Here is a 16,603-nt window from a genome sequence, read left to right as displayed (position 1 = left end):
TGCCATCCTTACATGAAGCTTTTTGTCTTGGCTTTAAAAAGTCAGAATGCACATCGTTACATGTGCATGCACAGACTGAGTCAGTCACGTGACCACTTTCAGACTGCGGCTCCATCAAAGAAAGGATGAGACGGATATTTGACTGTTGTCTCAGATTGGGATTAAATAAAAGATGAAATCTCAGTAAGAGAAGAAAGCTCTGGCATGACTGGAGTTAACTTCAGATGTGACAGACAGGACAGGGGGCATGACTCCTGTGAGTTACTTCAGTGTGAGTAAAGTCTGAAAAGCTCATTCATGATGTTGCAGTGGAGGATTTTTCACACACTCTGCTCGGCGGGGCGAGAAGCCCCTAAAAGTCTGAAAGCCGGGTTATTATTTCCCCACGTGCTGTCATGTGGACACAGATTTGTTTGGCACAGGACCAAAACAAGTAAGTGAAGCCATTTCATTCATTTTAACATGATTATAGAACAAGAATAAACTTTTTGGGGGTTTAAAAGGCACATTTTTGAACCGAGTCTTGAAACTTTTTTAAAGTTTTACCAACTGTTCCACAACATGGACCAGAACCAGGTTAGAGGTTCTGACCCATATTTTTAAATGTAGGGTCTCATTTCAACATGTAGAGAACCACAGTGTTTCGTGCAGCCGGACCACCACTAACTCATTCTTGTCTGGCAGAGTCTCGTGCGTCTTAATGGCTCGCGTGCCGTCATTCATTTAATACAGCAACACTGAACTGATTTGTTTGAAAGAAAACTTGGGAGTTTGTGTTAAATGTGAATTCTGATTTGACCTGGACGTTCTTTAAACCCTTTTATTAAGTGAAAATATTTTAAATTTATGTTGAAGTCAGGGACGCAATCAAGAGGGGGGTCAGTGGTGGCAATGCCCCTCTACCCTCTCCTTGTGTGTCTGAGCTCTGGGGCTCCAGAACTTATTTTAAACAATGACGTGAAACTAAATTTAAACTGCTAAAATCTGAAACATGTTAAAGGCATAAGACTTGTGCTGATGAACTGAGTCAGGATAAGCACAGCTGCAGCGCAAAAAAAGTTTTTTTGTTATTTTTTGCCATAGTTGAGAATTGTGTAAAAATTAGTCCATAAAAGTATAATTTCTAGTAACTTTAAAAAACTTCTTTCCAAATGTGTCTTTAAATTAAAGTTCTCTGGCGTTTATTCAGAAATATTCTCTTTAATTCTAACCATTTTAATTTCATTTGTAATTGACCATTTTGACTCTGCTGACTGCTATAGAGCCCAGAAATCCCTTCGTATAAGGTTGAGCATCATTTTGACACCAAGGAATCCCCATTTTTAACTAAAGTGGAATTCTTAAGTACATAATTCCAGACCAATTAAAAAAACAGTGTTTAAATTGGCATTCTCATAAAGAAAACTAGCATGTTGCCAGGTCAGGTGATAAATCGCCAAAATTCATTAAAAAATTGTAACGTTTTGAAACTTTGGAGGTGGAGAACTTGACAATATTTTTCTTTTGGCTGCTCCCTGCTGCAGGGGTCAGTCACCACAACAAGTAACCTCACATGAAAGATTTGGCAATTGTTTTACACCATGCCTTCCTGATGCAACTCGGGCTCGAACCTGCAGCTTCGGGATTAGAAGATGACTGAGCTACCACAGCCCTCTGGAGAAATTGATAACTTGATTAAAAAAATAAAAATTATGTTTTCACAATTAAAAGCAAGTCTTTCAGTTGTTAGAACGCTGTGCAGCTCTTTTTTATATTTTTTGCACACAAACCACAACTCTAAAACGAGTTTATTCTTAATTGTATTATACCTAAAGGTACAAATTAGTAATGGCTGCAGTCTGAGATCCAGTAAATTAATAATTACAGCTAAAAGTGCACCAAGAATGTGTAAAGAATGTGTAGCGGATGCTAGGCATTCTTTCATTCACTGCTAGTTTCAAATATGAATATGAATTTAAGAGAAGAGACAAGCTTCCGTGATTTTTGTAGTGACTGTTGTGTTCTCAGTAATATCAACTAAAGTAAAAAAAATATATAAATCCCTTAATATATGGGGTGCCGTTTGTAAAGTTACAGTCAAAAATGGTAACAGCAATATTTTGGTTTATAAGTCTATAAGTTAAGTTTAAGTCTGGTTTATAAGCCTTTCATAAGGAAAAAAGTTTTGTTTTTTTTCAAAGTCATATTTTCACCATGTTATTCATACATTTGTAAATGTCATAGTTCCCAATATTTCTATTTTATTTAGCAAGCAAAATAAATATTTAACTTGGACCCAAATATTTAACTTGTAAGCTTAATATTTAGCTTTCAAGTTAAATATTTAGGTCTAAGCTAAATATTTAGTTAGGAAATTAAATATTTAGTTTAGGAATTAAATGTTTGGCTTAGAAATTACATATTTAGTTTGGAAATTAAATATTTAGCTTGGACATTAAACATTTAGTTTGGAAATTCAATGCTTAGTTTTTAAAATAAATATTTAGCTTGGAAATTAAATATTTAACTTGCACCTAAATATTTATTTTTCTAACTAAATATTGAACTTGCAACTTAAGTATTTAGTTTGTAAACTTAATATTTAGCTTGTAAATTAAATATTTAGTTGGGAACTATGACATTTATAAATGTAGGAATAACATGGTGAAAATATGACTTAAAAAAAACTTTTTTTTTCTTATTAAACTCTAAATAAACCAAAATATTGCTGTTAATTTTTGTCTGTGTAACTTTACAAACGACACCCCATATTAATATAGCTTTTGTTAATAGCCATAACAACAAACTAAAACTCTTGTATTTCTGTTATGGCTTTAGGTTTTGCTGTGCCACCCACCCCCCACCACCATCTGTCCACCTGTTTGAAAACTTTTCATAGCCACCCCCAGTGAAACCACAATTATAATGTTAAAATCAAACAAGGATGAGTAACTGGCAGTGTTTTCTGGGTTTAACATGTCAACATATCCACATTTATAGCTGCACTCTGGAATGCAAACACAAGGAAGTGTGGCTAAAAAGGTTTAATGAACCAAAAAGGAAAAGGTGGATCTGGCAAACAAGAACTTACAAAACCAACTTGTGGAGACATGGAGGAGAACCGGACATGGCATAAGCACACACAGACTGATGAGTGCTGAGGCAAAGCTGCAGCTGAGACTGATGAGACAGGGAACAGGTGTAACTGGGCGACGCTGATTGAAGGAGCAGAAAGGGAACAGAGGATAATGTGGGGGAGAGCAGAGAAACACAGGTAGGAAAACAAACAAGCAAACACCACGAAACCCAAAAATACAACAAATTAAACTACAAATAGAAAAATAAACACAGTCACTACTCAAATAATGAAAGCTTGTCCTCTCTTGAACTCATATTCATAATAAATGTTGCTAAATAAAGACAGTCTGATTAGAGTGGAGGGTCATTGCCCTCCTGGTAGTGCCCCTCACAAGATCATGACCCTCAGCTATCTGCTCTTTGTCTAGGGTCTTGTACAATCAGCTAAAGCTCAATGTCAAACTTATTTACAAGCTGGGCAAAGTTATTTACAATTATGGCAAACAAGACAATAAAATACAATAAATGAGTTTAACAACAATAAAAAAACAAAAGAAACCAACGAGATTTATCGAGGTTCAATATTTAAGGTAAAATTTGTGGGGAAAAGGTGAGCTCATATTTAATATCTTCCTGATGGTTATTGGTTATTAATTGTTGTCAGTAATATTATTGTTCGTCTGGGCAGGTCTTCCAGATTCGAGGGAGCGAACTCTGATTGCTGTGAAGCCGGACGGAGTTCAGCGACGCCTTGTGGGGCAGATCATTCAGCGGTTCGAGCAGCGAGGCTTCCGATTGGTTGGCCTGAAGATGTTGCAGGTACGTCGTGTGATGGCAGCTTACATGTAGCGTGCATCGTCTCTGCTTAACGATAGTTGTGCCTGTTGTGAAGGCGTCAGAAGACCTCCTGTCGGAGCACTATTGTCAGCTGAGATCCAAGCCTTTCTTTCCCATCCTGCTGCAGTACATGACCTCAGGACCTGTGGTCGCCATGGTAACAGCTTCCTTCTCTGCCTTCTTGTGGTTTACATCCAGTTCTTTCAATTTATATATGTGGTTTCGTCTTGGCTCAGGTTTGGGAGGGGCACAATGTCGTTAAGACTTCTCGAACCATGGTGGGACACACGAACCCAGCTGAGGCCCAGGCAGGAACCGTCAGAGGAGACTTCAGCACCCACGTCAGCAGGTAACCCGATATCTCACAACCCCCCTGTTAGCTTGAAGTTTCATAGTCAAACAATAACCCCAGTGACACTTGTGTCTTGGAGATCAAATAATCACGAGCGTTGATCACTTTCAGGAACGTGGTCCATGCCAGTGACTCAGTGGAGGGGGCGCAAAGGGAGATCCATCTGTGGTTTCAAGCCAAAGACCTGCTGGACTGGGACAGCTGGGACCAAATGAGCACCAGTGACGTGACGACGAGCAGCGCAAGTTAATTACTGCCTGTAGCTGCTCAACCGCCTGTCTCTTCTGACAGTGGCTGGAGAACATTAGATGATTCATCAACAATTTACCTCAGAATAAAAACAATTATGGCTATTAGCTATATTAAATTTAATTGATTTTTTACTACTGTAGCCTTATTTTACTAATATATGAAAGCCTCATGGTAAGTTAAAGACACAAAATGCAGAATTAGGACAAATAAATAAAAAAAACCCTAAAACAACCATCCATCCATCCATTATCTTTTACCCACTTCTTCCATTTTGGGTCACCAGTGCCCATGTCCAGCAATCATTGTGCGAGGGGCGGGTACATCCTGGACGGGTCCCAAGTCCATCACAGGGACACTAAAACAACCAGTTTATCTATACAATGTTTGGTTTAACTGCTGATCCTAACAAGCTTTTAATTTTATGACAAAGGATGTTGCTAAATATATAATGAGACAAATATGAGGATATGACGGCACATGTGTTTCTCATTGATGACACGATGCATCACAGGGCTATTCAAATGGCGGTCCGGGGGCCAAATCAGGCCCACGGGTGAGCTCAGTTCGGCCCATCACTGGGTTCATATTTAAATAAAATTAGATTTATGACAAAACTTGGCTTTCAGTAACTGTGGTCTCCTCAGCAATTTAGTTGAACTGCCCTGATGTATCGGCTTCTTGAAGGGGAGTCCCATTTTGTAGAAGAATATTTTAACTACTGTCTTCAAAGTAAGGGCCAAGGAGGATGTAGCACCATGAAATGGGGTTCAACTCATACAAGAGAAATCTACGTCAGTGTCAAACAGCCCATAGAACCAAATGTTGCTCGTTCTGAAGAGACAAGTCTGTTTTTATTTGTTTAGTGCTTCTGATTATTTAGCTTTGCTGCGTTCAAGGCCTGTTTAAACATTGTGGACACTTTGAAAAAAACGACACCAACAAATAAAATGCTGATTGTGAGGACAAAACGAGAGCCAGGAGTTCAAAATGCAGCTCTATCAGCAGAAGAGGACCTTAACGTAAAAACTGATAACATTAAAGGTTCCCACTTAGTTTGAGAATTTATATTTAAACATAAATGCTTTACAAACATTTGTAAATTAGGTATACTTATCTACTTTAATGCTTTACTCTGTAACTCTAAAACTAATTCATGAGCAAGCAAGAACTTGCCATCTTTAATCTAAGGGAATAAAAGTTAAAAAAATAAACTGATATTATATTGGTGTATTTAGTGGCTGATGACTGTCAGATAAAATTAAACAAGTATATTATCTCAAATTAAAGATAAAAGTGACATTTTTAGATTTCTGAAGAGTATTGCATGCAGCATCTCTCATTAAATTCAGTATGGCATACTTCAAAACTGAACTTTTCAATAATTTCAGTTTTAAAATGACAAAATTAATGTTAAACTAATCAATTTAATTAACGTGCAAAAAGACCCTGTCTCATTTTATCTGTTTGTTCCCCCTTGTGTGTCCTGCATTTTATTTTTACACTTACAGCACTTCTTTGTCAAGAAATTATAAATGCGTAGTAATAAAAGTACATCAGTTGTGTACTTCAGCTTTGCACTAACACTTAAGTGTTTTTTTGGGGTTTTTTGTTGTTTTTTTCTGGTGGGGAGGAGATTCTTATGAAATAAAGACAATTTATAACCTTTCTACCTCTGAAGGAAGTAAATAAAAAGGCTGTTCAGCAGCACGTTTGCACAAGAACATCTGATAATGATCTGATGTTATTTATGTAAAAAAAAACCATCTGCTGATGCAAATGTTCCCAGCATGCCTCTTTTAATCCTCTAAATCTGTATTTAAAAAACAACAACTAATGACTTGAATTTTGATGTTGTAATGCAACAAGTCTGAAAATGTGCAATCTGTTCAATATTTTTTTTAATTGCATGTTGTAATCTTTGTGTTGAATAAAGAAAGAAAAAAACGTCATTAGAACTGATAATGGATGTATATTTGTGTGTTTTACACAAAAAGCAGAACACGTTTTTACCGTTTTGAGAACACAACGGAAATAAAACCTCAGCACCGAAGTGTGCGACATGTTTGATGTGCTTGGACTGAAACAATGGCTGTACCAACTTCACTGTAAAGAGACTCGTGTGACTGAATAAATATAATAATAAACAATTAAATCTGATTAGTCTGTGTCAATTTACAAAAAAAATATTTTGCTCATAGATTTAGTTTTAAGCATATTTTGCTGAATTTTTGTGCAACATAAAGCTTCATTCTTTATTGCTATTCTTCAGTTATTACCAAAAAAAAAGGGTATAAATAAGATAAAAACTTAAAAAAAGTAAAGTTTGTCTTAAAAACGTGTAAAAGTAGAATATTCTTGAATCTTGTGCTGATGAGTCACACATGTCAGAATAAACAGTCAATCCATGTAATCCTCACATCAATGGGTTTGATGTTGGACGTGTTTTGCTGGATATCTGCACCACACGAGTCACGTGTCTTTATTCAGGTCAGGCGTTTTGCTTCTTCGCTCCCGTGTCTATTTCCGCTGCTTTGCGCACAACCTGGGGAAAGTGTCAAAAAACAGTTGAAAACCTTTTTAAACTACAAAACCTGCTGATTTTGTTGATTCAGTTTATCAAAGCTACACTTTTATCAAGTCCCTGCAGAAAATGTAAAATACAACCCCTGAAAAAAAAGATGAAATCACCAGTGTTGTGATTTTTTTTTAAATTCAGGATTTCGTATTTTTTTCTTTACTTGATCTAAAAAACTATTGTGACTGACTATACTTTTTTTTTCATATTTCTTAATACTAAAAGGTTGGGATTTTGAACAATTCTAGTTTTGTGATACATCAATGATGTATTTTGATACAAAATAAATGAAAAAACATCCTCCTAGAGTGATGGTTCCATAATTTTTGCCAAGGGTGGTCAAATATCACTTTGTAAAAAAAAAAAAAATTAAAAAATACTAATACTTTAATTTGAAAAATAACTATAATTATAAAAATTTAAACCTGCCTGCAGGTGTAGCTGTTCTGAACGAGGCAGTAAAGTGTTTTTGACCTTTGACAGTTTCTCTATAATATTTGGACATAAATACATTTATTAATCACTACCATAAACAAACACTTTGAAACTCACTCATTGCTGCTTTGATGAAGGAAACATAAAACCCTGTCTCCCCTCCAATATCATTGTGTTGTTTGTCAAATTTACCATATTTTCCGGAGTATAAGTCGCATCAGTCTAAAAAAGCATCATGAAGAAGAAAAAAAAAACATATATGTCGCTTTGGCGTATAAATTGCATTTATTATGTGTCACCGCTGACTCGTCGCATTTATTTATTGGTCAAAACAGCTTCATTTCGCCTTGGCGGCGTGGCGCCATCCATCCATCACAGCCGAAGCCACTAGTTCTCCAGCGTTCCTCCACCTGCACCAGCTAAGTGAAGCAAGCAAGCGCGGGAGGACTCGCTGTTGCAGTTCTTCAAAATTTAACAAGATTAACACCTAAAAACAATTATTTGTTTGCTCAACATTATAGCAAAGGTGTGTTTCAGTTTAACTTTTCCTTAATAAATACACTTTAATGGTCAAAACAACTTCAATTCGCCTGGGCGGTGCAGAACTATTCATCCTTCGCGGCCAGAGCTGCTAGCTCTCCATCGTTCCTCCGCCTGTACCAGCTGAGTGAAGCGAGCGTGCACGAAAGGACTCGTTGTTGCAGTTCTTCGAAATTTAAAGCATCAGTCAAAAATTGTATTATGAATATGGAAAAAAAAACGTATATAAGTCGCTTCAGCATATAAATTGCAGGACTGACAAATCTATGCAAAAAAACTGTGATTGATACGCCAGAAAATACGGTAACTGATAAACACTTCATTCTCGTAAAAAAAAAGAAGTGTTTTCTCACTTCCAGCAGGAAAGTTATAAAATTTTGCTGGAATTACTATGGAGTGCAAAACTGACTGCATTGGAATAGTATCATCATGAAACAATAAACTCATCGGCTTGTTAATCCATCATAATTCAACTATTTCTTCAAACTAAGATCCCTGAAAAAGCTATCTACAACAGGTAAGATATTTATTATTCATAATTAAAAAAAAAAAACAACTTCAAAAGATCTGAACTGTCCCTTCAAGCCAAATGAATTCCAATATATTTACAGGATTTAATATAAATTAAAAATATTACAGGTTTTCTTTTCATGTTGTTAGTCGATAATTTAGGTCAGTAACTAGTTGGTAAATGATGCAAGTCTGCGCATCGGTCAAGGCTGAGCAAACAAACCGAGGACTCGTGAACCCTTGCATAAATGTACACACGCTCAGGAACACAAACACACAAACGAGCGCATCCAGAATAACACCGGACAAACCTCAAGATGCCTCTTCTGATCCAGGACCTGCGCGTAAACCTTTGCCCCTTCGGGGATCACAGTGCAGAGCTCCTGTTCGGTCAGGGAGAACAGCTGCGCTCCAGTCAAAATTCCCAGGCACTCGATTGTCCTAAAGCGCACGTTGGGAATGAAAATCAAGCATCATAAGGTCATCTGAAGGCATGCGATGATCAACCTCTTAATTGGTATAATGACGTTTAAAAAAAGTAAATAATTTCTGTCCAACACTCACTGCTGAGTGAAGCTGTTGGCTGTGAGCCATGCCTCCACCTCAGCAGGGGGGGAGTGGTAGTTCAGGGGGACAAACGTGTCCACCGGTGGCTGATCAGCGGAGCTTCTCTGTTTCATGAGCCGCTGTAGAAGCTCGTCGTTCACAACCAGGACTGTACAAACGCACAAAAGATTTATAAACGTGTGGAATAAATCCTCAGCATGAGGAGCGCATTGAGTAGTACTCAGCAATATGGACGTACAAAGCAATAATCACAGCTCTGCCTTTAGTCAGAGGCGTGAACATTCATTTTTACAAGTTATTTTTAAAGGGAATAACTGATGTTTATCAGTCTTTAACCTTAAAGGGATATTCTGGTTGTTTTTTAAGTATTTTTTTGATAGGAGAAAATACATTTTTAGTTCAAAACATTTTTTTTTTTAATTTCCTGTCTTTTGTCTCTTGAATAACAATATTCTTCTGGACATTAATTCAAATCAGCTGACATAAATAATAACTTTTTAGCAACTTAAAGGCAGCCAAACACTACATACTGACAAGTTGGCAACTGTTTTTTTTTCAACAGAACATTGTCCGTATAACTACGTGAGAGCGTATGCGTGCTGAGCATGGACTGTAAATGTTGATGTCCTGACATGACTGAACGTCTCAGTCTGCCTGGAGGTCAGGAAACTTTTGACTAGATTTTCTGATCGGTCGAACTGATACTCAGCCACGGCATCATATGATACACACAGTCTTGGCTCGGAGCACGCACACATTACCACGCAAGTTGCTCGAATGAGAAAACGACAACAAACTAAACAAACAGCGTCATGAAAACGTGTCAAAGTTAAAGATTAGCTAATGTAGCGGGGAAGTTTCTACACTGGCATGATGTTTGAGAAAGATTTGTTTCAACGGCCTGAAAAATGATCTAAAATAGGCCCAAATACATGTAGTTAAAAAAGGAAAACACAGAATCCTCTGAGCTAAACCAACAATGTCTGTCCATTGGTTTAGCTCAGAAGACGTATTCTGTCTTTTCTTTTTTTAACTACATGTATTTGTGTAGCAACATGGATGTTGTTTAATTGACAAAACAGCAAAAAACTAAAGTGTCAAACCCACTTACAAAAGGGGCCAAAATTAAAACCTTTTTCAAACTAAGGGCCGGTTTCAGAATCTACATTAACTCAAGTTAGATACGCAACATCTTTTCTTGGTTGCAGGTTCCTCAACAAGAGTTTGATTGGTCTTATTTGAAGTTCTTTGTTGCACTTTTGACATCATAATCAAAGATTACTGAAAAAAATTCAAGTGATAAGTGATATTTTACATTTAAAATGTCATCTTGGGGGCCAGATAAGATGACAACGAGGGCCACATTTGGCCCCCGGGCCTTGAGTTTGACACATATGAACTAAAAAGTTGTTGTCAAACAGAAGTGTAAAAGTTAATTATTAGTTTTTGTAGCATTTTTGTTGTTGTTGTTGTTGTTTTTTGTATAAACATAAATATAAATAAAACAGCATAAAACATTTTTCTGACCATTTTGGCCTTCAGACTGTTTCTGTGAGTAACAAGATGGCCATCTGGCCTAAAACATTTAATGATATGCATAATGATCGATTGTTTGGGACAGATGTTCCTCTTTTTGTGAGTGTTAAAGCCAGTTTCTTGGTATTCAACGGGAGACTGGCTTGAAACACATCAATGAGGATGAGGGCTACTTTTGAGATAGATCTGGGTTGGCAGGCCTCAGACTGATGAAGCCTTTCGGATAAAAGACGAAACGTTTCTCCCAAAAAAGAAACTTGGGATTTATCAAAAAGGAAAGTCTTAAGTCCAGTCTTAAAACTGGATAATGTGTCAGCCTCACGGACAGAAACTGGAAGTTGGTTCCACAAGAGAGGAGCCTGATAACTGAAAGATCTTCCTCCCATTCTGCTTTTGGAAACTCTAGGAACCACAAGTAAGCCTGCAGTCTGAGAGTGTTGTGCTCTGTTAGGAAAATATGGAACAATATAATCTCTAATATAAGATGGAGCTAGGTTGTTGAGAGCTTTGTAGGTTAGAAGTAAGATTTTGAATTATGTTCTGGATTTGACAGGGAGCCAATGGAGAGAAGCTAAAACTGGAGCGATATGATCTCTCCCACTAACTCCAGTTAAGACTCTGGCAGCAGCATTTTGGATCAACTGAAGACTTTTTAAATAATTATTTGGACACCCAGATAACAAACCATTGCAATAGCCCAGTCTAGACGTGACAAATGAACAAACCAGTTTTTCTGCATAATTTTTAGAGGTTTCTAATTTTAGCGATATTACGTAGGTGGAAGAAAACTGTTCTAGTAACGATTTTAATGTGGGGGATAAAAGACATGTCCTGATCAAAAATGACACATAGATTTTTAACATTAGAGCTGGAGACCAGATTAATGTCATCCAAGGAGTGCGAAAGACTGAAAAACTCATTCCTAAAATGATCAGGTCCAAAAACCAAAACCTCAGACTTCAAAAGATTTGAAATGTATTTTTAGCTTTTCCTTAATTAAATATGGTAATTGTAACTCCAAAATATTTTGGTGTATAACTGTAAAATTGTATCAATATTCAAATATTTCTCTGTCAGGACTACTGAATGGTGTAAACGGCCATATTACCTCGATTCCCCTCTTCTCTGGCCATGGGTGTGGACTGTAGAACCATGCTCTGAGGTCGCATCACTGGGCTCGGAGCTGCCGAATCGCTCCTGTCTGAGCTAGATGGAGTGTACGAGTAACAGTTTGTCCGAGGGTTCTTGGCTGCTCTCTGTCATGAATAAGCAGGAGGGAATGAAAACGGTGTCAAACAAAAAACCGTAGTTGTGGAGCTACGTCCGCATTCGTACCTTTGAATCAGTTCGGAGCACCGGATTGTCTGTCTCTGCGTCGTTCACCGCAGACAGAGGCTCCAGAATATTATAGGGAAGAAATCCTATTTGATTATAGTGATTCCGACATTTCCACCAGCGCTTCGACGAGTCGAGGACCTGAGGAAAAAGAAGTCCAACTGATTAAAGTCTGCCAGGGATGAGATCGTGCTGTGGGTGCATTTACTGTACCTCCAGAGTTTCTCCTTGCAGCACAGAGAGTTCACTGCTGTTTCTGGCCACAAAGTCATAATTGCAGCGACAAAGTTTCTGCGGGAGCGTGTTTCCATCTCTGAAATGAAAAATACAAAAGTTCAAAGAAACATGTTGCCTACCACGTTTCATGCCAGAGTTTTTATTTTAATAGCACCTTTCTATCTTAATAAGATGCTCAAATTACTTTACACTAAAACCTGTGCTCTTATTTACCCATTCATACAGCACTCTATTAGATCTATACAAAGAATAATCCGTGCTTTATCACATTCATACACCGATGATACACACGTCAGAGGCAATGAGGGGTGTCTTGCCCAGGGTCACTTCGGCATGTGATGGTGGAATCGAACCCCCAACTCTTGCATTGGAAGACGACTGCTCTAACCACTAAGCCACAGACGCCCAATGTTTAAGAACATCTTGTGTTGAGAAATGATGGTGTTGGCCTTAAAAATGGTGCTACACACAATTGATGCAATTTCATGAGATGTCACGTTCAGAGTATGAGTTGTGAATGACTTTAAGCTGCGACCGCATCAAATTTGAGCTAAATATGTATAAATGTATTAAGTAAGGACATATCTGTGCAACACATCTTGAATTGAACTGACTCCAGACGTTAATCAGTTGTAGGCAGACATAAACATAAGATTAGACTTTAATAATATTTTCCTGATTATTTCACCAGATTTAGGAGATTTTGTTGCCTCTCGTTACACATCCTGTAAAATACTCTTCTTCAGTGTCTTCAGTCTTACATTATATTTGTGCCGTCGGCTGTAGGTGGAGGTTGTGTCTGTAGATGTTGTCTCTGCATCCTTTCTCTGGCCACGTCCTCTTTGTGCTGTAACTGGATGGGATCTTCTAGTTGTCGACCAGTTGAGTCAAAAGCCTGAGGCTTCCACCCATCCAGGAACACGGGAGAATACAAAGGTACCGATTTACTGAGGCCCGAGCTGAGCAAGAGGAAGCAAGGAGGTTAGAACAGTGTGTTACTCTTGATTCAAGCAATAGACCATTTCTGTAACAATATAACAGGATATTGTTCTAGCCTGGAGGAAGAGTTTTGCCCTTTTCTTCACACTGTGCTCTATGACTGACATCACAGCTAACAACAGTCCTAATTACTATAACTATTAAGCAGAGCATCACTTCAAAACCAACCAGAATGTTCTATAAAGCAGAGTTTAAAACACACAGACCAGGGTGAGGTCCAGTTGGTTCCTAATGATGTCCACAGCTCTTTTTCCTCTTCATTCAGGTGCTCCTGGAGCAGAGAAACAGCCCCCCTGGTCATAGCCGGACTGACCACCGATGCGCCTAACGTTGGCCCTCCAGTGGTTTTCACAATCTTTTAAAACAGAAGATTTATTCTTCTTAAATTAAGATCACAGAGATGGAAGTAAATAATTTGATTTTTTGTTGAATAAATAAAAATAATAATTCACCAGGTTGAGAGGCACAAAGATGTAGTGCAGCAGATTTGGAGCATCCGGCTGTGAGATGACTGGCTTGAGACGGTCCTGAATTTAAGAAAAAACAAAACAGTTACTTCAACGTTTGTTTACAGTTAATTCAATCCAGAATTATTCTTCGGATAATGACGTGTTACCAGCAAACAGATGGAGTACTTTATTTTCTGAAAGACGTTTATAAAGTCTCCTTCTGGAGGAGGGTCCGCTTTGGTTGTCAACAGATCGGCCACTGAAAAACAAAATGCAAACACAACTACAACCAAAGCACAGAGTACGACTGAAACATGGACACAAAACAACCCTCGCCTAATGTTTAAAAATTAACTTGATTTATTTTGTTAATCTCAAACAAGATTCTAAATAAATCTAAGACGTCACTTTGTGAAAAATCCAGAAAGAAAAACTAACAACCAGCGTTTAAGACAAACAAAGGAGGTTTGTGGCAATGTGAACTACTCTCAGCTACTACCACACCAAGCTCAATATCTGTACTAACTTAATGAAATGTAATCATTTTTATGTTTGCTAAGGTTTCTTAGCTCTGGCAGCCATTTTGAATCAAGTTGACTCCAAAAGGTCAATGAGTTGATCATTCACTGATTAATTTTTGAGAGTTTCATTAGAATCCATCCAGTGGTGCGCGAGTCATTTTGCTAACAGACAGATGACCAAACATCCACAAGCAAATACATGATTGCCCCTTTGTCATGGCAATAACCAAGGCAAGAAACTACACAGCTCTGCTGTTTGTCTTCTTGCGTTTATGTCTGAAAATACGCTATCGACTTATTTTAACGTTCCATTTGTCACTGAAATCGTCATATATTTTCTTATTTTTGCACATTTGTAAGCTTCCTTCATCCTCCTTCAAAATGTGTACCTTTTAATTTGGGAGGAAAAACATGCCCAAACTAATGATATACATATACAGTATTTATGAACTAAAAATAGGTTGGAATATAATAATAACCTGCTGAGTGCTAACGCAGAAGTTCAGATGGCTATAATAAAATACCACAGTAATATGAGAAAGGTGAAAAGATGGGGAAAATGCTGAGCTGGTTAATACAAGAACAAGAGAAAACTGTTAAGATGACTAAAAATAAAGAGGATAAAGTAGTGAGCAATATCTTTGAAATGAATAAATGCTTTGAAAATGATTGTAGAGATCTGTACAAAACAGATAGATCCAAACAATAAGCTGAGTATGAACTTTAACCAAAAAAAAATGCTCTCAGAGGAGATGAAAGACAGCCTAGATGTAGATATTACAGAAAAGGAAGTACTCACTGCTATCTGGATGTTAAAACAAATAAAGCTACAGGACCAGATGGTTATCTGACAGAAATTTCAAAGACATTTGGTAACTTTCTGGTACCATCCCCCCCACCCCCCACCCCCTTTAGAGAATCCTTTAAAAATGAAAAAATATCAAAAACATTAGAAGAAGCATCTATTAATGGTTTCCTAACACCTGGAAAGGATGAACAATTAAGTTCTATAGCTCCTATAGAAGACACATTTTCTTAAATGTCTCATTTAAAGTACTAACCAAAGTTTTTGCTGATAAATTGGAAAAAATAATAGGATAATTGATTCATATTGTATATGATATGTACGTATAGGTGTATATGATTGCATATATATCTTAGAATGATCAGAAGACGCCGCTGAATCGAGAGTTGTGATTGCGATGGATGCTGAATAAGCATTTGACTGTATTGAATGGTAATTTGTTTTTAAATTTTTGCAAATGGTGAATTTTGGAGATGCTTTTTTAAAATGGGTAAACAAGTTATATAGAGCACCTGTAGTGAGAGTCATATAAAATGGCATAGCATCAAAACCTTTTTCTCTGGAAAGAGGGTGCAGAAAAGGCGATCCCTTATCACCACTCTTATTTACCAAATCAAACACTTGGCAGCTGCTTTACAATTAAGGTATTAAGAAAATTCAAATTCATAAACAAGAATTTAAATCATTATTATAAGCTGATGATTTATTAATATACATATCCACCCACCCCTCACCCACCCCCCAAAAAACTCAATACATCACCTAATGTTGCTTTTAGAAGAGTATAGTAAATTATCAGGTTATGAAATAAATAGTGAAAAAAAAATGAAATGATGCCTGTAAATAAAGAGGCTATGATTCAGTTACCTCATGTGGCACATTTTAAATGGAGTCCTAATGGATTTTGATATTTATGTATTAATAAATGCAGAGTTTTAACTCATCCATCCATCCATCCATCCATCTATTATCTTTTACCCACTTCTTTCTTTCTGGGTCACGGGGGTCACTGGTGCCTAAATGTCCAGCTATCACTGTGCAGGAGGCAGGGGACACCCTGGACAGGTCTCCAGTCCATCACAGGGACAGAGACAAATAACCATTCACACTCTCACTCACACCTAGGGACAATTTAGAGTTACCAATCAGACTAACATGCATGTTTTTGGTCTGTGGGAGGAAACTGGAGTACCTGGAGAAAACCCACGCATGCACGGAGAGAAGGTGCAAGCTCCACCCAGAAAGGCCCCAGACTGGGATTTGAACCAGGGTAACCTGCTCGCTGAGAGGCAGCGGCTCTACCAGTTGCGCCACCGTGCTGCCCCAATTGATTGTCCAAAAATAACCTGGAGACAGTAATACATGCATTCATTACATCTAGGCTTGATTACTGCAATTCACTCCTGTTTGGTATCAGTCAGACCTCCATTGCACGACTACAACTGGTCCAGAATGCAGCAGCACAATTTTTAACCAGTACATGCAAAAGAGAGCACATTACACCAGTTTTGGCCTCCCTGCACTGGCTACTGGTCAACTTAGAATCCAGTTCAAAATACTCCTGTATGTCTACAAATCGCTGAACAGTCCCCCCCC

At 37.7% G+C, this 16,603-nt stretch overlaps 2 protein-coding genes across 2 annotated transcripts in view; one reads left to right on the top strand and one right to left on the bottom strand.

Moving 5' to 3' along the window:
* Positions 1-297: 297 nt before the first annotated feature.
* nme4 (NME/NM23 nucleoside diphosphate kinase 4) lies at positions 298-4,753 on the top strand. The gene is made up of 5 exons (XM_037689572.1): positions 298-433; positions 3,746-3,876; positions 3,950-4,051; positions 4,131-4,243; positions 4,358-4,753. Exons 1-5 carry the CDS (start codon positions 298-300, stop codon positions 4,494-4,496), a joined length of 621 nt encoding a protein of 206 aa, XP_037545500.1. The 3' UTR covers positions 4,497-4,753.
* Positions 4,754-6,788: 2,035 nt separating this feature from the next.
* Positions 6,789-16,603, bottom strand: part of eps8l1a (eps8 like 1a) — a 14,230-nt gene continuing 4,415 nt past the window's right edge. Inside the window, exons 5-14 of the mRNA XM_037689571.1 lie at positions 13,849-13,940; positions 13,685-13,759; positions 13,439-13,587; positions 12,995-13,192; positions 12,210-12,309; positions 11,997-12,137; positions 11,770-11,917; positions 9,123-9,273; positions 8,870-8,999; positions 6,789-7,040 (exon numbers count right to left, since the gene is read on the bottom strand). Of these exons, the coding sequence (XP_037545499.1) occupies positions 6,987-7,040; positions 8,870-8,999; positions 9,123-9,273; positions 11,770-11,917; positions 11,997-12,137; positions 12,210-12,309; positions 12,995-13,192; positions 13,439-13,587; positions 13,685-13,759; positions 13,849-13,940 (1,238 nt within the window). The 3' untranslated portion in view covers positions 6,789-6,986. The remainder of the gene's footprint in view (positions 7,041-8,869; positions 9,000-9,122; positions 9,274-11,769; positions 11,918-11,996; positions 12,138-12,209; positions 12,310-12,994; positions 13,193-13,438; positions 13,588-13,684; positions 13,760-13,848; positions 13,941-16,603) is intronic.

The sequence above is a fragment of the Nematolebias whitei genome, chromosome 15 (genome assembly GCF_014905685.2).
Source record: "Nematolebias whitei isolate Nwh7 chromosome 15, NemWhi1, whole genome shotgun sequence".
Lineage (NCBI taxonomy): Eukaryota > Metazoa > Chordata > Actinopteri > Cyprinodontiformes > Rivulidae > Nematolebias > Nematolebias whitei.
Note: the sequence above shows the minus strand (reverse complement) of the source record. Positions and strands in the feature narration are given on the sequence as shown.